Source organism: Plectropomus leopardus, chromosome 22, assembly GCF_008729295.1.
Source record: "Plectropomus leopardus isolate mb chromosome 22, YSFRI_Pleo_2.0, whole genome shotgun sequence".
In the NCBI taxonomy this organism is placed as follows: Eukaryota; Metazoa; Chordata; class Actinopteri; order Perciformes; family Serranidae; genus Plectropomus; species Plectropomus leopardus.
In genome coordinates this window covers 12,164,030-12,185,958 of record NC_056484.1, presented here as the reverse complement: position 1 = coordinate 12,185,958, position 21,929 = coordinate 12,164,030, and the positions used below count along the sequence as shown (strand labels likewise).

General features: G+C 40.4%; 2 protein-coding genes across 2 annotated transcripts in view; one reads left to right on the top strand and one right to left on the bottom strand.

The window, feature by feature from the left end:
- LOC121961159 (synapsin-3-like) overlaps positions 1–21,929 on the bottom strand; it is a 121,938-nt gene that overhangs the window by 38,252 nt on the left and 61,757 nt on the right. The gene's annotated exons all lie outside the window — the stretch shown is intronic.
- LOC121961160 (metalloproteinase inhibitor 3-like) lies at positions 1,951–21,850 on the top strand. The gene is made up of 5 exons (XM_042511038.1): positions 1,951–2,229; positions 11,213–11,295; positions 13,643–13,754; positions 16,573–16,694; positions 18,825–21,850. Exons 1-5 carry the CDS (start codon positions 2,100–2,102, stop codon positions 19,020–19,022), a joined length of 645 nt encoding a protein of 214 aa, XP_042366972.1. The 5' UTR covers positions 1,951–2,099; the 3' UTR covers positions 19,023–21,850.

Below are 21,929 nucleotides of genomic sequence, written 5' to 3'. Positions count from 1 at the left end.
TTCCCCTACAGAGTAAGTTTCTAATGAGAGTAGACTAGTGCAAAGGTGATTCATTCAGCTATAAACTGTCTTTTTCCAAAAGACTTCTCCATTGCCTTCTCACTTGCCTCCCTCAGTGGCCTGAACTGTAAGATACTAGATGAAAACACTTTAGGTAACGACAGCTCCTTTCTAAAACAGTCACAGTTGTTACAGTTGCTGGAAATTGTTAAAGCTGCACTTTTGCTACTGGCTAAATGTCAAATTTCTGAGTCTGGACCAACCAAAAAGAGCCTTTGTCTATGGACCTGGCATAGCTGCACACTCAAGAGTGGCTATGTGATTCTTTAAAGTACCCCTTTACCATTTTTACCATTAAAAATGTATTCAGAGAAACTTTTACCTTAACCAGCCCAGTCACCAGGAGAAGGTATTGGCATTATATGTTTCTGCAAACCACAAATACATTAGATTTGCATGTTTCATACTATCATATCAATGTTTCTAAAGTGATGTAATCTATAAGCTGACTTTGTCATTTGGAGGTGGAGGAAATGGTTGATGGCGTGTAGGCGAGACAGCTGCCAAGCTGCAGACAAGCAACAACAAAACCAGTTGTGTTTAAGCGAGTCATTGCTGTGTGTCCATCAGAGTTTTAGGCTCCAAACGTGGGTGTCTTGTAGAGACCCATCAGTGGGAATACTGCCATGAAAAGAAGCTGTTTTTTACAGACACATCGCTGCTTTTCCGGATGGGATTGTGCCCACCAACCCAAGTCATATTTAAGCCAAAACATGATCTTATCCTAACAATTACCAAGTGATTTTTGTGCCTAAACATAACCACTTTAACCAGTGCATTGTTAAATTTTGAAAAGTTTCAACATACCTTCTACACAATATTGTGAAAATGTTATAAAACAGTAATATCAATTAGGTATAATTAGTAATATCAATCAGGTGTTATAAAATCCAGTAATGCAGAATTAATCGGACACATTATTTCCTTCCCTTGAGACATTTTCCTATAGCCGTTTTACTCACAACCTCCTTGGATGGACATCCCTCACCAGATCACCTCCTTTACTGCCTCATAACTAGTTTGATTATCGATTAATTATTTAAGTCACTCATTTTTTCTTTTTTAAAAAAAGCCTACTTATTGGCTGTAAGTCCTCAATTGAGATATCTGAGATAAAGGTCAATTTTACAAAAACTTCTTGCCGGTCATGTGAAACTGTGTGTAACCTATTTTTTACATTCATCGCTTCAATATAAAATGTAATCTTTATCTATGTATTTTTAAGTTCATACAAAAGGTGTATTATGTCCATAGTTAAGAATAATCATATGGAGGCTGGGAGGTAAAGAAAAAAAAAAAACAACTGAATTTAAGAGATTAAAAACCCTGATATTGTCTGAGATTATTATGTCATTAATTAATAAGAAAAACACATTTTCTGTGATTGAAGTCACTATTTTACATGAAAAAAACTTAACTTTAATGGATCAACGTCATCATACCATACAATCACTTATAATGGTTCTAATAAGCCATTTTAGGTTTACGCTGTTTATATGACATAAGTAAAAATCCTGTTTTCTTAGCACTGCATACATATATAAACATATGTATTACTGTTTTCAGCCAACTTTATTTCTATTTTTCAGTACATCTTTTAGGGTTGTTGTAGCCATAACCATCTCAAAACTATTCTCAAACCTGTTTATTTATATTTCTGTTTTTGAAACATAGTGTATCTGTACCTTTTTTTTTTTGGACAGTCTGGGAAAATAAGACGAAGCGGAGTAAAGTTCCAGTATGTCATCGTGTCTGGTGTCTGTAATTCCTAATGGCATCACCGGCCGCTGATTGGCCGCCCCGCCCGCGAGCTGCAGAGGTGGAAAGGGGCGTGAACGGCTCTCCGGCGCGCTATATGTAAGGCTGTGCGCCTCTCCGGGAGTCAGGGGGAAACGCTCAAGCGAGGCGAGAAGCAACAACAAGCAGAGCAGAGAGACTTGGACATTACACACAGACTGCTACTAACAGAGGATCCGGCCGGACTCCATACACTTTAAATCCAGCAGCAGCAGAGGAGTGGGAAAAAAAAGTTTGGAGAAATGCAGTCAGTGTACCAGCACCTGATCAGCCTGCTGTTTGTCTTCAGCAGCCTGCAGGTTAACCAGCTGACGGAGGGCTGCTCGTGCGCTCTGACGCACCCGCAAGACGCCTTCTGCAACTCCGACATAGGTAAGTAACGGATTATATCGCCCTATTTACTGCTGTAAACCAGCCTTTCTTTTCATGTCAACTCCGACACTGAGAGCAGATGTTGAGCTGTCAGTCAGTACAGGAGAAATGACTGATCTGCGATCAGTTTAGCGGATGCGCGTCAGCTAAATTTCTCTTCTGTGAACAGTTAACTTAAGCTGCCGTTTAGATAAACATTTTTCATTCACTACTTTTTGACTCTCCTCAGCACAACTAAGTGTTTTTTTACGATTTCATTGAAATATATTGCATTTTTTGACAGAAATATGTGGTTTTTGGTCAGCAAAGGACATCAGCTTCCTAAAGTAATGGCTGTTACACTAAGTCGGGGCTTCCCTAACATTTCATCTCCCACAGTGATTAAGTTGTGATTTTATCACATCTTTTTGCATGTTTTTTGGCTCAATTGTTAAGTATGAGTGGTGTGAATTAACACCAGTTGATGAAAGGATCCATGGTCAGCTTAGATGTTTCCAATCCTGCTTATTTATCCGCACACTGTGGTATTTCTCTGTCAGGCGGTTGTAACTCAGATATGCCCGGCCTCTGGTACACAAACAGTAGACGAGGGGGGTTTGCATTGCTTGTTTTACTGCCTGGTTATGCTTTCTCTGACTCCCTTGAATAATTTGAACTTGGGATGTGGCTTAGCCTGGAGCACCAGTTCAACCTGACCTCTGTTTTTAGATAACATTGGTAAAGACTCTGGGATTATTTGCTCTGCCCTGTAGTATGAGGGTGCTTTGGGGTCGTTTTGGAGGGTGAAAAGTGTCAGATGGGACAGGAGAATAGCAGATTGCTAGTGGAGACGTACTTTTATCGACTTACAACCTGTCACTTAAAGCCACACATTTGCAAAGGCAAATTCTGGCAGTGTTTTTCAGAGCAGCTGATATTTTGCCTCAATATCATTTGACCCAAAACTGTGAAATCGTCATGTGGCTCTCTACAACCCTGACACATAATCAAACAATAATCTCTCAGTCTAAACTGAGCAAACACACGCGCTCACACAGACACAGAGACACTGCAGCTATGTGTGTAGCCCAATGTGTTCACCTAGTGTTAACACGCTAAAAGGGAAGTCCTAGTTTCTGCAGCAACGCCCCAACACACACACACACACACACACACACACACACACACACACACGGACACACACACATACTCAGATGTCACTTTTCATGATGCTGCACTTACTATTAGTCACCAGTAGAGGTAAGAATGTTCGACTGGGAATCAATATCACAGGGAAAGGAAATAGACTTTTTATGTTAGATAAACCTACATAATACATTAAAAATATATATTTTATTTTATTCTGAAATTTCATTCATTATCCACTGAGGTACTTTTGCATCCTCTAAAAGATAAACTAAATCGCCAGAATAAATGTTGGCATTGTACATTTCTGCAAACCACGGATACAATACTTAACATTTGTATATTATTATGCAGCGGATATTTTGTGGATAACTTTACATTTCAGCAACGCACAAAAAACACTTGATAATGGTTAGGAAAAGATCTGGAAATGCAGCAATGTCTCTGTAAAAGAAGATTTTTGTGGCACTATCCCAAGTGGAAACACAGCTATGGCTCACTAAAACCACCCATATTTAATGGCTAAAAGCTGCTGGAAATGCTGTGATGTGAAAAACAACCGGTTTTGTTGTTTGTTGGTCTTAAACAGTGATCTGCAGCTTGGCAAGTGACTCACCGAGGTGCAACGCCAACCACCATCCACTCCACCTCACAATATTAAAATTAGTTAGTGAATTAATACCACTATCATATCTGTAAAGTAAAAATTAAGTTCGAGCTAAACTAGGCTAAAATAATCTAGCTTTTACACTTTAGTTTTAGTACAAATTAAACAGATGAGATATAACATGACAACCGATGAGCTTTGGAGGTGCTGGTCGGTGGATTTTTTTTTTTTTTTTAACTTTGCGGCAGAGCCAGGCTAGCTGTTTCCTTTTGTTTCAAGTCATTATGCTAAGCTAAGCTAACTGGCTGTAACTTCAAAATCAACATATGATCATGGCAAGAAAAAATAACCATTTCCCCAAACTATTAAACTACTCCTTTAATTATGACCTCATATTGTATTAATAGATGAAGATATAAATCCTTAATAACCACAAAAATATATAAAATATACCTCACCCCACTTAACTGATCTTGTATTGGTTTATACCACAGCAATAAGAAATACATCACATTAAAGACATAACATGCCTTTAAAATGCTGTTTCATTAGCCGTGTCCTAGTTAATCAAAACTGTAAATCATCACCGCACTACAAGGCTTTCCTCCTCCAACGGTTCCTCCACATGCAGCCAAGAAAATCAGGCTTCTTTGCCCAAATTCAGAGGAAACAAGCAGTGTATTTTATGTAGGCGTAAGTCACTTCTTTTAGTACTGACGTGGGCGGGAACTCACAATGATGCTTTGGTGAATCCTCAGTAGTCTTAAAGGGAAAGAGGTGCAGGTTTAGCCTAGTAGCCTTTGGAGGACCTATCCTTTATAAAACAATCCCGATTGTATCTTTTAGACCCAAAACGTTCACTCTATGTCTTTTGCTCTTTGGTAACCCTGGTTTGCAGGAGCGTCTTCAGCCAAGTGACCCGGTTGGAGCGAGTGAAAATGCCACCTCCACAAACACTCATGCAATGCCTTTCACAGTCCTTCAGATCTCCAGATAGCTCATGGTGTTGGCACCCGCTGAGTGCAGAATCTGGGACTGACTTCAATGGGCGCAGTGATCAGTTGTGAGCCCCGCAAATCCCATTTCCAAGGTCCCGGCTTTGCCCGAGGTGTGCTTTGAATGCTCGCAGCGCCCTCTTGCACCTAGTTCCTCGGAGAGAAACACTTCTGAAACACCATTTGGACGCAGAGGTCACAGCTTGTAATATTCCTTAATCTGGGTCAGATTTATTTTTTCCTGCATTTCCTTAATTGGAAAGAACAAGGTCCAGACCGTGCCTGAATGGCTTTAAGTGATCCACCTTGGCTTCTATTGTCATTTTTTCCATGTATGGCTCAAAATACACGTCCAGGCTTATGTTGAAGCAAAGTATCAGTTCAGAGGTATAATGTTAGCACTGTTAGCATAATGTCAGCATAATGTATAAACAAATACAATGTGATCCTCCAATTTTGATTTATTTTGAATTTAACATCTACTTCTATCGCCTAAAGCTAAAACCTGTACTTCTGCTTGCGTCACCAGTCCCCGTTTAAACACAGAGATGTGGAAAACAAATAGTATGAGGTTGAAATGCTAATGCGGTGAGGGAGAAACCCTGTAATTCTCACCAACAACATCAAAGGCGACAGGCCCGAATCTTCCCAAATTAAGGCCTGTAGTTGAGTTCAAAGCTCTTGTTTTCTTGGCCTCTACCCATAATCACCCGCAGGCAATCCACTGGATGAATCACAATTAGGTTAAAGGGTTGGAAATTGGGTTATTGGAGTCTGTCTCTCTTTATTTGACATATTTGACATACTGAAATATTTCAGCACATGAAGGTGCTCCAAGGGCTCTTTTCCTTCATTTTTGATTAAATGGACCTGGAATGCTCTTGAAGTCTTTTCTTGGCTACCATTTGAGTCGTTTTGTATATTCAGGGAACTTTACAACAATGCGTTTTGTCAGTTTTCCCAGCTAACATACCTAGGCACCAGGCAATGACTGCTGGCTGCTTTCTTGTGCAGAGACCTAGTTGGCTGCTATTAGGCAGCTGGTTTAAAGCACCCCTTTCACAAGGCGAAATGAGCAGCGCTTGTTTTTCCAAAACCCTCTGAAAGCAAGATTAGAGGCCCGCAGTAAACTCTGACCCTGAGATTTAATATCACTCCGTAAGGACGCTAGTTCCCAAGCACCGGGGTGACAGAGCAAACCTTTACATGCTTGCATGGCGAACCAGGTCAGTTGCTGAGGATTAGCGTGATATGTGTTTATGCTCGGTTTGGGGTTGAGGATCAGGCCATTGAGGGAAACGGATCCCGCCCTGCTTTGGGTATTTTGTGCAGCATAGAGCAGCTTTGTGCTGCGTAGCATGTTTAGAGTGATGCATGGCCTGGGGCTTTGTGACGGTGCTCTCCTGGTACCAATACAACTTCCTCCTCCCACTACTAATGAGTAGTTAAATCACTACTCCCTCTGTCCTCATCATGCAGGTCAACAGGTGACAGAGATAACCTGAGCAAAGCCAGGACTCCTGTTATGAGTTGCATTATGTAAGCCTGGATCAGATATCCGTAGTTTTCCCCAAAGTGATCTAAAATACGATGAGATGTCAGAGGTTCTGGATTCCACACAAGCTTGGGATGTTCGTCCCATGAGCCAGGGGTATCAAATGTCCAGTGTGCCCCTCCCTTCTCTGGTGTCCATACAGCCGCTCAGAAGTCCACTGTTTTAAACAGGAGGCCTGCACAGGGGCGATGGACATCGGCCCAGCACACACTCATAATACAGTGAGTGTTGCACCACAAAACAATGATTTATTCTCCTCCAGTTATACTTTTTGTAGAGGGAACATTGAGCAATTTGTCCTTTACTGACCTTGCAACAATTGTAACATATTATTTGTCACCACCTCTATCCATGGTGGCCTGTAACTGTCAAAAAATGACTTTTACAAGCAAGAGCAGAAAGATCCAAAAAGAGAGCAAACTCATTTAGCATCACTGACATTTAAACATCTCACCAGCAAGTCCAAAAGGAAAAGGTGAGAGGCAGACAAGAGAAAGAGACACAGCAAATGAGTGCAAAGATAAAAAGAGAGAGATATGAAAAATAGGCACCAAGGTAGCAACCATGCCCGGATAACAGCAGGCCAAATGACAAGACTTCAGGTGTTGGCTGTGACTATTTTCCAGTGCACTCAATGATACTCACTCGTGGAGATAGGGAGGATGCAATTCACAAGCATGATTGACAGCTGCTCTCTTTTAAAAAATAACTTGTGATTGGCCAAAGTCTCCTGTCACAAGCTAGATATTCTAAAGCCCGAAACAGAGCCAAGCACAGGTGCAGAAGTCTAGTGTTCTCTCAGACCACTTGAATTACAAAACGCTAAGTTTATTATGGGATTTTTGCCAAATGACGCCAAAATTAAACTGCCTACTCCAGCTTTAAGACACCAGTTTGGACTGCTATTATTTTTGAGGTCAGCTAGTGTCACAATTAGATTTAAATGACTAGCTGCCACAGGATTCCCATAGTTTAATCCAAAAGAAATATTTATCACATTGTTGAAAACTAGCAGTCATCAGGTATAAGAGGTAGCGATAAAAAGTCATAGTTCATAGGGTGCCTTTCTATTTGCCAACCACTGAGCACACGTTGCAGGCTTTATGCTCCAGCGTTTCAGTGGATTCAGTTTCAGTGTTTATTTTTGAGCGTGGTAGTGTGTCGTCTTGAGAATTCCTCTTCCTCCCACTCGCCTCCTCAAACTTGGACCACTTTCTGCATACTAAAATCACTGTCACCCGCCCTGTGCCTCGCTTTCTTTCTCTCCCTCTCTCTCTCTCTCACACACACCAGAATGAGTAACCTAACCTTCTTGTCATGCCTGCAGTTTGCCACATTGTACGTAGGCTGAAATAAATGTTTAACTAAATTACATGCTCACCTTAAGATTTAGCATTTGCATACACGCTTGTGTAATCCCCTGCTTTAGGCAAGAGATACTGAGTGAGAAATGGATTCACTTCTTCTTTTTTTCTCAGACCCTTGTTACCTCTCTTATCACGAAAAGCCTCCCACTCTTGAAAATGTATGTCAGATCCTCTGCAGAAGATGAATATTGGTGCGTCACAGCACTGGCCTGTAATTCCTCGTGTTTAGAAAAGTAAGGAGAAGAGACTCTTACATTAAAGTATAGAGAAGCTGATAAGATATTTCAACTATATTAACTACTGGATTACTAACCTTAAATATCTTTATTACACGAATAAAAGGAAGTATTTAACTTTTGGTTTAATTCTAACATTCAGAGTATCTGAATAAGTTCAGGCACAGAAACCACCATATTAACCATTACTAGTATAAAATATGGCTTATCTCCTAATTTGATAAATATTAGGATTTTAAAATATTGCAATTCAGTGCTACATTTAATTGTGACTGTTGTACTAGACCATAGGAAAAAAAAGTTGTATCATACATTTCTGACTGTAGAGACACAGTATTTCATAAAACAATTAACACCAAGGCTCAAAGTGGGATGGGTCTCATCTGTGTAAAGGCAGCAACAGAAAGTTTGCCTATCCTTTGGGGAGTTTACACTGGGCTGGTTGAATTCAAGTTGCTATTCAAGTAGCTAAAGGACTGTCTGCCATTTCCTGCTTTCTGCTTTGGCTTATACTTCCAGAAACGTAAACGTCGAGGTATGGGTATGAAAAAAAAAAAGACTAATTGGAAAAAACGGCACCAGTGTAAAAAGTAAGATTATATCCTTATGAGGTACTGTTAACTGACTTATGTACATGTAGTTTATGGTGCGTAAAAATAAGAGTTTAAAAGTAGAAACTTTTATCTTCACAGTGTGTCTATAGTTTCAAGTTGAAACAAGGTGATGTGAGATCACATTATGGAACTGGGTTAAATAAACTCGTTGACGTGAGAAGGCAGCCCTGTGGTTGTATGTAAATATAACTGTTGAATTGAGAGGAGGTGAAGGGGTCACTGCAGGGGAATGACACAAATCCTCTGTCTGTGGAGCAGCTGAGGCCCTTCACACATTCCTCTGGGTGATGGCACCATCACTGGCCAATTAGTGGCTGCCGTCCAACAAGAGGGGACCTATATGGATGTACTTGGGTAAAATCAGCTGACCTGTGGCCCTTAAAAGTGAACACTTTTTTTCTCCTGAGGGTTGGTTTTGAGGTCAGAGCAGAGGAGGTAACTAGGTTTTGGGGTGACACTTGAAAATAACGGCAGCAGTGTGTTTGACAGAGGCAAAAGTGCCCTGTTATATCTGCACATTCCTCTGTAATTGTGCACCGCTTCCTTGCTGCAATTCCTTAATTGCAGCGGCAAACGTCTGTCAAACTGCATTTGGGTACATTTAGCAGAGCTCCATCAGGCAGTAGCGCTGTTGGTTCATATTAAAAGAGTTGACAGATTAATGGATCAAATGTTCTGCAGCGAGTTATTGTGAAAGGTCAGACAGCGGAGGGCAGGTGGGGGGGTGGGGGGGTGTCAGTGAGTGCTAACGCAATGCCAACAGGTGAACAATCAGCTATATGCTCTGCTGAACAGACCGTGCTGCCTCACATGCAGTTTGATTTTTCCATTTTACAGTTTTGTAGCACTGCATTTTTAATGTATAGTGTATATTGTAAAGCACCTTTTGCCATTTTAAGCCTAAAATATCTCAACTCACCACCAATGCCAACATTTTTTCTGCCGATTGGGTTTATATATCAACAACTATTTGATGGACTGCCATATTTTATAAAGACATTTGTGGTCTCATGAAAATAAATTGTGGTTACTTTAATCTAGCGCCATCATCAGGTCAAAATTTCACTCTGCTCAATACTCAGCCTAAGCTGAGTTTTGTGCTAATACCCTAAACTACCATGGTGACCAGAGTAAAGATTGCCTGCTAAACATCAGCCTGCTATAGCATTGCCATTTTAAGTATGTTAACATGCTCACATTAACATTTAGCTCAAAGTACCATCTCATCTGATTATCAGACCTCAACTGACCCCTGCTTGTCCTTTTGCTATAAACACACCTCAAATTCAAATTTGCCAAATTAAATTAAAATTAACCGAATGCAGGACACTACTTCTATCAGTGAGCTGCCGGACAGCCACATTCCTTTGATTTGTCCATACAAGCTCAAAATAAAGTTTTTGAGGTTGTTTAAAAAAAAACCTTGGTTCAAACTGGGGTCTTCATGTTCATAATAAGTTTGTGGTCGCCACTTTTGGGTGGCCATGCTGTAACTGCTTCCTGTTTGAGTTTCATTTTTATGCCTATTCCCATTGGCCTGGAAGTAGGACAGCTAGACAAATACAGACCAAACAGAACATGCCACATGCCTCATTTCTCTCCTCAGAAAAAGAAAAAGAAAAGAGAAAGAAAAAGAAATGAAAGGCTTCTCATTTTTTCCCTTTCTGGGGAATGTGAGCCCCCAAAGAATGTGTTAAGGAAATTCCACCGGGAGAAGATAACAAACATGGCCTGTGTTAGTTGTGTCTGCGGCCGGTCGGCTGTGGGCAGCAGGTGAACTTCACAGAGGATTGACTGCTTATGCAGGGCCCACAGCTCTGGTTAGACTCTATTCACCGGCTCAAATTATCACTCATTTCTGCACTCCCAGCTCCCAGGCCTTCCACAATAAGCCCCCTTACTCCAACACGAGCAAAAGCAAACAAATCAAAGTCACCACTGAGCGTTTTCACCTCACAGACGTGCACATGAGGGTCCTGCACACAGATAAGATCTTTTTTAAGCCCCAATCCCAATATAGAAGGAAACAGAGGAGACACACAGTGCACCACTTTTCCCTCGTATGACTGGTGTTTTTAACCAGCGAGACTAACCCAATTACAAAATCAAAGTTCAAAAAGTTTCCCGTGATTGCTACTAGTTCAACATTCATATACCAGCAGTCATCCAATAACACCAGTAGCGAGAATGAAGCCTTGGATAAGGCCTCTTTTCCTGCAGTTTCTGTATCAAAAGTCCCTCTAGTTTTTTTTCCCATTGGCCTTCCTTGGCAAACAGCAACAATGCAGAAAATCGGATAAACAGATTAACTGTTGGTGCCAACCAGTGGTAAAATGGTATTCATAATGGGTTTGCAAATGCCTCCTACTGGCCAAGACAGAGTATTGTTTGATGGATTGGACAGGGAAGCTCATGTGTTTAAGGAATGTTTCAGTTTTTCAGATAATTTCAAAGTCATTGGCCTGTCTCTCCCTTTCTTCACAGTGATTCGCGCTAAAGTCGTGGGCAAGAAGCTTCTGAGGGATGGACCTTTTGGAACGATGCGCTACACGGTCAAGCAGATGAAGGTGAGGGCATCAATATTCTGTATGCGACATTCAGAGCATTAATATAACAGAAAAACACTATTTGCAGTGTAAAGATATAGTGGAGTAATGGCCTCCTGAGCAGAGAATGAAGTCATGTTACCTCTATGTGTGTTGCAATCTGAGCTTCTCTGTAGTTTGTTGCGGTAAGCTTGTCCGATGGCGTGTGCATGTCAGAGCATGTATGTATATTCACTGGCTCACATTCACGAGCTCATCGCTGCCACTCTGCATGGAGCTCATATGGTGTTTATACAGAGGTTATTGCTGATATAAGCACAGCTCTGTTGTAGAAGCATAGCGCCCACCCTCTGGTTCCCCCCAGTTAACACTCTTAGTTTTGTCAGCTCTATTACTGATGATTAGCTTGTTTATGAAAATCCTACCACCATGTCTCAAGCTCTTAAGCAGACATGTACAAATAAGATAATTAATAGGCGAAGTCTAGCTCGATGTTTCTCCCTGCTTTCAGTTTCTATGATAAGCTTCAGCTGAGCTAACTACAAACAACACCCTTTTAGCTTAGTGGTTTCACATTTTATTCGAAAAAACACAACTTGTAGACAGTACATTTCTGTTTGTGTATAGAATAAACAAGTAGGTGTGTTTTTTTTTTAACTTTGGACAAAGCTAGGCAAACTCAAAGTGAGTAAGTGTAAATATTTCCCAAAAACCTTGAACTATTCTTTTTGGTGTAATACAAAGAAGGGAGGAATAAACATGCTTCTCTAAATAGCCGAATGCTAAGGGGGCTCTATACAAAATTCAAAGCATACGAGTTGTCTGGACACAGTTCGAAACAAGAAGGTTTCGGAGCTGACGGCTAGAAAACTTAATAAACAGTTCTAAACAATGGCAACAGTGCTGACAGAGCTGTTTATAAGGACTGAACCAGAGGGTGGGTGTTACGCTCCTGTGCCGCTGCTGTGACGATATCAGCTTCAGCAGTACAAAGTGGCGGGGATGAGCTAGCCAGTAAGATTTACACATGCAATAACATGCATGTGCAGCCGGACTGGCTTACCACAACAAACCAGAAAGAAACTTGCATTACAACACGTTTGTTGCTATATTGTTACTCTGAATTCTGCTGACAGAACCTTTAATAGATGATCTATCTTATAGTAAGTGAACATATATCAGAAGTGTCAGATAGAGTTGGACAAATAATGCTCAATGAACCCACATAACTTTCTTTGCTATGTATATAACCCTTGGTTCTGATTTTCACCCCAAGGCCATTGCAATGAAAGTGTTAATAACATGAAAAACAAACCTGTTTTTCTTTCATTTAAGAATACTCTTTGATCTCCTATTTAAAAGCACAGGCACAAAAATGCCATACACTGGATATGGCAGGATCTCTGTCGTTACAAGGCTGTCTCTCCGCCCCCTCAACCGCTGTGTGATAGCTGAAAAGCAGTTCAGGATGCTTAGCCTGAAAGCCCGCTCTTCACTTCCTCTATATTCTTACATAACGCTGCATATTTCTGACAGATGCTGACATCGGCCTGCTGCTCTGACAGGAGCCAGGCTGGAGGATTAGCGGGCTTACAGGCATTACAGCTCAACCAAACTCCTTGCTCCAAGTGTAAACATTTCAACACAGTCATGCACTGCATCAGTACAATCCCAGTTTGTACAAAAGCATTAAGTGGCCTCTTGTTGGTGAAGCACACCAATCATCACTGTAAGGATTATCCTCAGGAATTAAATCTGACCTTTGCACCTCTTGGGTTATTTATTTGTATTACAGTCTGCTGGTTTATACTGCAAACAGTGGTTTTCCTTGTGGGCTTTAATAGAATGCGATTCCTTCCAAATTTCGACAAATCCTATGAGACAAATGCCTTTGGCTTTCCCAAACCTCCACAGTTTCAGGCTTAAATCACAGTTTGTTCTGCTTTTCTGGGAGCGACGCGTCTAAACAGGGATTTCCTGTTGTTCCCAGACAAATAAATTACACTGAAGAAAACACAACAGTTCTCAGGGCAAACACTGACTGTTGGCTCTGCATACCCAGGATGAATAGAAGGAGCTGAGGTCCACGGTTTAGCAGTGCCCTTGCCAAAACAGCATCAAAGTCGAAGGACATTACACTGCGTAATCATGTTATCTATGATTCAGTTAAGGGCAGAGCCTAATACTCCTTACCCCGAGAGGCATTCCTTAAGGAATGTCATCTGATAAAGCTGGCGTACTGTTTTCATTCCTGATTATTTATGTGAAGACGTGGAGTCAGGGGTGTACTTCTGTGCCAAGGTGAACGGTACAACATTATACTTTCTGTTCAGGTTTGGACCCTAATGTTATTTCTTGTCTCTTGCAGATGTACAAAGGATTCGACAAAGTCCAGCACGTGCAACACATTTACACAGATGCCTCAGAGAGTTTGTGCGGCGTGAAGTTTGACATTAACAAGTACCAGTACCTGATCACAGGTAGGCTGACTGGCTGACAACGGTCATATCTTAACCTATATTGCTTTTTTTTCACCTTTGTTTTTTCAATCTGTCTTTTGCAAACCCCCCAATTATATGGAGCCACTATACTAAATAACCCGAGAGCCTAGAGATGTGCCTACTACTGTCCATGGGATGGATATAGGTGAAAGCTCCAGGCAAAGTTCAATAAGTGCATCTTAAGTTTGAAATATTTTACAACGTGTTGCCAGAGTGAAAAATGAATCTCTAAAGCCACATTTAGTACGGTATAGTACCCTTAGAACCGATATGTAGCCCGTACAGACAGACTCAACATCTCTTTTGTGTTTCCATCACAGACTACTCTTAAATGTAGGTAAGTTACTCACTGCTTTGTCCAGCTCTTTCTGTATTTCTTTTTCACGGATGACATAGAGGCACATCTGCACCTTGTTGATCATCAACAGTACGGGTTGCACACCGACATTTTCAAACCAAAAAAGAACAGCCTGGGATGCTTAGTTATATTTTTAAATATTGGGTTTGTGCTAGGCCTGTACTGGACTCATACTGATGCCAGTCAGATCAGATTTGACTGTTCAATACAAATATTCAACCATTTTTTTTTTTGTTTTCCATAAAAATCTTAAAGTTTGAATGTGACTCAGCACTGTGACAGCCGCATCCACGCAATATAGTAATCAAGCCAACCGCACTTACGATGGATCACAAATGCGCAACGTTTTTTTGTCAACACTACATATCAACAAAAGACAGACTGTGTCATATTGACTTGCTGTAGGCAGTAAATGCACCATTTCTTCACGTTATGATGCGGTCTCTCTCCCTCTGTGCCGCTGACTGTATATCTGCAGCTGCAAAGAGTAACGCAAAAGTGAAGATCACTCACTCCGCAGCAATATCTGGAGACGAAAATGTCCCCAGAACCTCTCAACCGACATCAGTGTTTCTAGCTGGACCTTTTACTAACTAACTACTAAACAAATATTTAAAAAAAATCTTTTATTTATTTATCTGATATTTCAGATCTTTGTTTCAATTCAAATATACTATTTAACACCAAGTGTGTGACATAACATAAGCCACAAACCAAAATCTATTTTTAACCAGACCCTCGTTCCTTCTCAGAGACCTTTCAGAGTTTTTGCCCACACCATTACGAGTTTGTTTGGCCTAATGTACTCCCTCACTCCTCTCCTCCCCAAGGACTTCTTCATTTGTCCTGTGACACAAACTTTCCCACTATTTATAACTTTCTACTTGTCACTGTGCAAGCAGGCAAAGCAGGGGGCCCAAAAATGTTGCACTCATTTCCCTCAACTTCTCAGGCCAGAAACAGCAGAAAGCAGTTTTCTCTCTCACACAACTTGTAATTAACAGCTCGCAGGAAGCGACTGGTGTTTTCCAGCAGAAGCTTTTATGAGTTGCTATTTCCAACAGAGGTGCAGTTTACTTTGGACCCTGCAGTGCTTGGCGTATATAACTGTCGCTAAGTCCCGACCTGTAAATACTGTAACTGCATCCCACAGTGCAAGTGAACAAGCCAGGGTTGCCAGGCAGCGGTGGCTATGTTTACCCAGTCCAGATGCGAGTGACATCACCGACGTCTTTCGCTGCTCTCAGGGCATCTATAATAGGTTTCTGCATATGATCAGGACTGCATTACGGGCAATTTAAAGGCACTAGGCTTGGCTCTCCTTTGATCGAGCTTTGAGTGGTCCAGCACTGATTAGTATTTGAGGAGCATGTCACACACTCAACACCATGTAATAAGCCTGCCAGTGACTCCAGTAATCCCAGTACGGGGATGCAGACCGAGCGGGAGGTTCAGGGGGGTCGGAGAAGCACATATTTGTGAGCTGTCAAATTCCTGCGTGGTGACAACATGGTGAAGGAGACATATGGTGACAAATCATGATGTTCCTGAACGCTCGCGGGCCGTCGCGGTGCACCTGTCTCAGGAGTCGGTAAGCCGCAAACGAGCCCGGTTCTAAAAATAGAACGTCTGCTGACCTTCTGATATTCAGAAATAGGGGTGTTAGTTTAATATGGGCTTACTGTGTGAGATTGTCTTACCATAGGTAAACAAGTTGGATTGCTTGAGTGGTATGTTTATATTATCCTATATTACATGCAGAGTATTAGGAAATTAGATAAATGACAAAATGAAATACCAGCAATATGATGCCAACTCTGATTTAGTGACTGCCAATGAGACTAGTACAGCTGTTAGCTTTCTTAAAGCTTTGGAATACACCAGAAATCTGGTTGGTGCAATGTCAGTTGATCAGTTCAGCACTTTGGTCCAAATAGAAATATTGCTGATAAATACTATTGGATGGATTGGCACAAATCTACACCTGTACCTGCAAAAACTATGAATCCTATTCACACTACCTGATAAGCAGGAATCAGTTACTGAATGGAAAATTAAGAATTAATTATAAAGTGGCACTTTAAAAAGTTTAAAAAGAAAAGAAAAGAAGCAATTAACCAAGTCAATGCAACATTTTGCTAACAACAACAATCATTTCTGGGAAACTGGCAGTTGATGTGACTTGCAGAAATATGTGAAATCAGCAAATTTGTTTATTTCTGTTGTCATTTTCAGCTGTAACTATAACATTTAAAGATATATACTTGAATACAGTGGTCTCACCTATCGACTTAAATCGTTTCTGTTGTGCTTCTTTTATGTACTACATTATCGTTTCATTTCATGTACGTGATTTTGTCAACGAACATGATTTGGTCTATAGATATAACTTGTGCTACATCATATGAACTAATTCTCTCCACACTTTTTCTTCCCCAGGTCGTGTGTACGATGGCAAAGTCTACACAGGGCTGTGCAACTTCAACGAGCGGTGGGAGCGCCTCTCATTGGCCCAGAAGAAAGGCATCAACCATCGCTACCAGCTGGGCTGCAACTGCAGGGTGAGTGGAAACCAGCAACCTCCATCCACAAAGGGCAAGAAAGATGAGGGAAGAGGAGGCAGGAGGACGAACAAGAGAAGGGGGAGCTAGAGCTAACTGCTCCTCCATTTTACAACCAAAATTAATCATAAAACTGCTGCAAAGGGTTGACTACTTATATAAAGTCTATTAGAGTGCTCATTAATGATTACAGGAGGAAGGAATTACTGCTACAGAAGTACCTATGTATGTGCAGGGTCAAACCAATTCAGTCTCATTAATGCTGCTGTTCCACTTACAAAAATCATTTACTTTCAACAACCTTCACGGTTACATGGCTGTTGTTATTGAGGCTGAATTATGAGCCACTATTAAACATTGTGGATATTCAGAAATAGAGAGAAAACAAGTTTTACTACTATCACTGGCAGTTATTAAATAACAGCTCTGGATCCAGCTCAAGTCCTCATTCCCAGTTTTTATGTGACTCAAGCATGTAGCCTGCCGCTGTGCAGCTGCTGCTGCCTAGTAAACGTCCTACTGTACAGCAGCGTCCTGGACATCTGCTAACACCATCGACCCCTATCAGTATAAGTGGATTAGCAGAGAGGCCTATTTGTTCCCAGTGCGGGCCAGCGCCTGTAAACTGTGTTCAGTGCGTACATGGCAGCAGCCCAGAGGCATCCAGTGAAGGCCATCGATCAACTGAGACTTCAGTTTGAGAGTCAGTAAGCACAGGCAGGCGTAAACATCATCACACTTATTAAACAGCACTCCACCGTCCTCTGCATTCCTCCACAAGTGATGATTTAATGCACTGGAAAGCAGGAAGCGTGGCGTACCGGTTAGAAAATTATTCTTCACACAACATTAAAACCACTCAAACCAGGAAGTTATATCAAACATCTCTGAACCGTGGAGGACACACTCTCTAGGCTTGAATAACAAAAACACCCAAAATGGGAAGCGTGCCCTCTAACTTGCTAATTGAATTTGCTGGCTCATTCAGATCCAGATAAGTGCAGCTCCATGCAGCTGATGACTCCGTTTTGCCGTCACTAAGCACAGCGTTTCCGTTCATCACCTCTCTGAGGAGTTATATGAATCTTCCTGTCAATTCACTCTGATATATTCATCTGTAAAGCTGCGTTTTGTGCAAACACCTGGAGGTGTGACGCACGAAAGGAGCATGGTAAAACCTAATTCAATCATTGCAGAACTACAAAATCACCACTGCTTCATTTAACATTTCACAGCACAAAGCGTACAAATGCTAGGATACGCTGACTGGGTTTGCACTTAAAGAGCTGCCGCTTTACACCTCATCTACTAATCTGCTGCAGTAAATGGATGAAAGCAGGAGTTAACAAAGCTGTAGAGTAAAAATGAGATCCATGTTTTAGATGTTTCACCAAGCACGTGTTTAACGCTTTTATATCTGAGCCAAATTATATACTCACTTCCTTTCTTCCAAGCTTATTTCTCTTGAGATTTTTTTCATATGTTAATGAACCATTAATTTTACTTTGGACTTTTCACAAACTTCTAGAGAGTAGACTCACTGTTGTTGAAGATGCATGCTAATTACAGTTAGCTTCAACAAGAAAATTAGCCCAGTGCGTCTTAAAGCAACATGTATACTTATCCGCTTTCTTGACATGATTTAGATGAATGGATTAATGCCATTGTCGCATCTGTATGCTAAGCTAACACAGCTTACAGTGGCCTGTAAGCCTGGGAAAAAAAAGTCTGTTGGCTTTATTAAAAAGACACCCTCACAAGATAACTACCCACTGGCTCTAGCTTCAAATTTAGTGTACAAACATGAGAATGGTGTCAATCTTCTAAACAAATAATCGCATTTCCCAAAATCGCAAACTATTCTTTTAAAGTGGACCTATTTTTAAAGTTTTGGTATGTAGTTCATCAAATTTCAGACAGATCAAGAAAAAAATGAGCAAAGAAAGGGTGGCAATGACTTTCAAAATATATTATATATACTGTAATGGTGTATTATTATAGTGAGTGGGTAAATAAGTTAGACAACTATTTAACTGAAAAAGAAAAAAACAGTGAGTCTACAGAAGTTGTTGCCTGTATACAGTTTCAAGCGTCATGGCAACATCTTTAGTTTTGTTTCTGTCTCTGTAGATTAAGCCATGCCACTACCTTCCCTGCTTCGTGACCTCAAAGAATGAGTGCTTATGGACGGACATGCTGTCCCACTTCGGCTATCCCGGCTACCAGTCCCGGCACTACGCCTGCATCCAGCAGAAGGAAGGCTACTGCAGCTGGTACCGGGGCATGACCGCACGCGACAAAACCACCATCAACGCCACCGACCCCTGAACCCCAAAACATTCTGTCCGGAAATCTACTGCCACCTCCCTGACTCCGTCCCATCCCGATCACTTCTAGAGTATTACAGGACTCTTAAAGCTCACTGGCCTGGGTGACAGCCTCTTTAAAGGGGCAAAAAAGAGAAAAGAACAAATCCATTACAGTGCCTGTTTCGTAGCACTTCTGATAGAAAACAATACCTTTTTTATTGTGCAGATCATCCTGTTGAGCTGAATCATTTTCCCAAACCATTAATCAAACAGTCCTTGCACCAAACCGTCTCTTTGGGGTTCAGTGGTGTTAAAAAGTGACAGATATTTGAAGAACAACAAGAAGTATAAGACCTCAGTCATCCTCTATTTGAATTGAACTAATCTCCAAGAAAAGCAGTGACCTGTACACAGTCAGAAGTATCATGAAATTGGTGATAGATAGCGACCATGTTAATTAGCCTACTGCTAACCTAGTATTATGGTCATTTTGTGCATTTAGACAGTTTATTTTTTAAAAAGCAAGGACTCTCAAAACTAAAAGTCAAGTATCAGATGAAAATCAATCACTGAAAAAAGTACCGCCATTAATTAATATGTAAATTAAAGATGTAAAGTAATGTTACATTGTTGCTCCTGAACTGCACTTGTTAGCATTACACTCTTGCAGTTCTAGACATCAACAAATCAGATCGAGTGCCAATCTGAGGTATGATCTCTTACAGGCCTCTTTTTTTTTCTTTTTTTTTTTGGAAAATGGTATTGTTTTACAGTGAAGTATACATTGATTATGTTCACAGTTTTTACTGTAACATGTGTCTTTATGGATGGTAGTATCTCTTCTTACCTGAATGTTTGCAATGTAACTCATTTTGCAGTTATGTCACAAACAACACCCTTTCTGTTGAGCACTGTCAAGAAATGCTAAAAATGTCTGTGTAACAGTGCCAACATTGGGGAGGGCTCACTTTTTGCAGAGATGGTGATATTTTATTTTTTGCTGTATATAACATAAGCTACAGAAATGAACTCAGCTGAAACCTCTGTAATACATTTATTTATATGTTTATTGAATACGCATTAACTATGTGGTATTATCTGCAAAAAAAGAAAAGAAGAAAAAAAAAAAAACAGGTCAAAGCTACATTGTGACAACCATCGCAGCCTGCGCAACCATCCAGAATGAAGGACCAGCGTCTCTAGTGGTATGGTACTTGTGGTACTTTTGCTTGTTAGCTTGATCATAGTTCCCCCGACTGGTACTCTTTACCAATCCAATGAAAGTCAAATATAAGCAGAGGTTTCAGACAATGAGATATTTTGAAATGTATATTCAATCTTTTTGTATTTAACTATTTCAAATGGACATTATATATATATATATATATATCTATATATATAGAAATGAAAGTAACAATATTGTCACTAAATTCATTCTTCTTCACCTGTTCCCCATCTAGCTCTGTTCCCAGTGCCGTACCTTCAGTCCATTCCATTAACAGACACAGATTTGCTTCAAAGGGAGTAACAGCCACTTCATCACTAACGCTAAAAAAACACTGCATTGCTAATGCACTGTGGTTTTCACCAAGTTAGTTGGGTTTTTTTTAAATTGCTTTCTTGCTTTTAGAGTTCGATGAGAAGATTGATACCACTGTTATATGCTAATTAAGCTGCAATTAGCAGCTGGTTGGCTGTTTACAGCCTTCATGCTAAGCTAAGCTAATCATTTCATGGCTATAGCTTCACATTTAACACACAGATATGAAAAGGGTACCGAAATTCTCATCAATCTGCAAGAAAGCAAATATGAGACCGTTGGCTAATGTTAGTGTTGTTGCCTGTAAGCAACTAGCTTCGCTCTATCCAGCTTTTTAAAACTGGATAGCTTTTTAACGCTTAAAACAAACAAGATATGACCTGTCAGTTATTCATTTAGACCTGCTAAATTTGAATTTTTGTAAACTTTGGAAATACCTATCTTTATGCGAGCTAGGCTAATTGCCTGGTAGCTCTGGTTCAAATTTAGTATACTGAAATGAAAGTGGTGTCAATCTTTTTATGCATAATTCTCATCTATCAGCAAGAGAGCAAATTTCTTTAAATTCATTCATTTCCATTCCGAAATGACAAAATGTGGTGTTTTCCGTTAATTTTGAAACAGTGTTTAGATAGCCTCTGGACACTAAAGATAAAGTCAGATCATATCAGCAATGGTTTGTATCTGATTCTCACCAAAAGGACAATACTGGTCTGATAAGTTTATCTAAATTACAATAAAAGTATTTTCACTGACATTAATAAATTGGCCTACTTTCAACAAAACACCCTTCAATCCATTTATTACTTTCAGCTTGCTAAAGAGTTAGCTTTTTTTAAGTGAACTTCTGAATAGTCCTAAACCTGTCAGCCTCCTCTAAAATAATGAATCTTTGGCTTGAGTTTGCTACATACAAAGAATCATGATAATTTTGTTATTAAGAGGTTACAAGAAAACATTTACTGACCTTCTAGGGTAAACACATGTTAGAGATTTCTTTTTGTACAAAACGTCCTTTCTGTCTTTATACGTGTTGATGAGGCTTTTTCTCCAGCTGTGGCGTTTCTGTGTCACTATTTCTGTGGTTCATGTTTGTGTAAATATACTGTCTGCTTAACACAGAAACACGTGGTCAAGTTTGAACCTTAAAAAACAAAAAATCCAATCAAGGAAGCTGTGTACAGTCTGTGTGTAAACACTGATTCCTGAAGTGTGTGTGGGGGGATTTCCTTGTAGGGGTTATAGAAATGTTTGACTTAATTTCTGTGTTTTATATTTTTATAATAAAGATTTAATGAAAAACGGTCCTCAAGAGGTCTATGGTGACTTTTTTTGTGTGCATCTGTTCTCTGTATTTTGTTAATAAAGAATAATATCTGCAAGGCA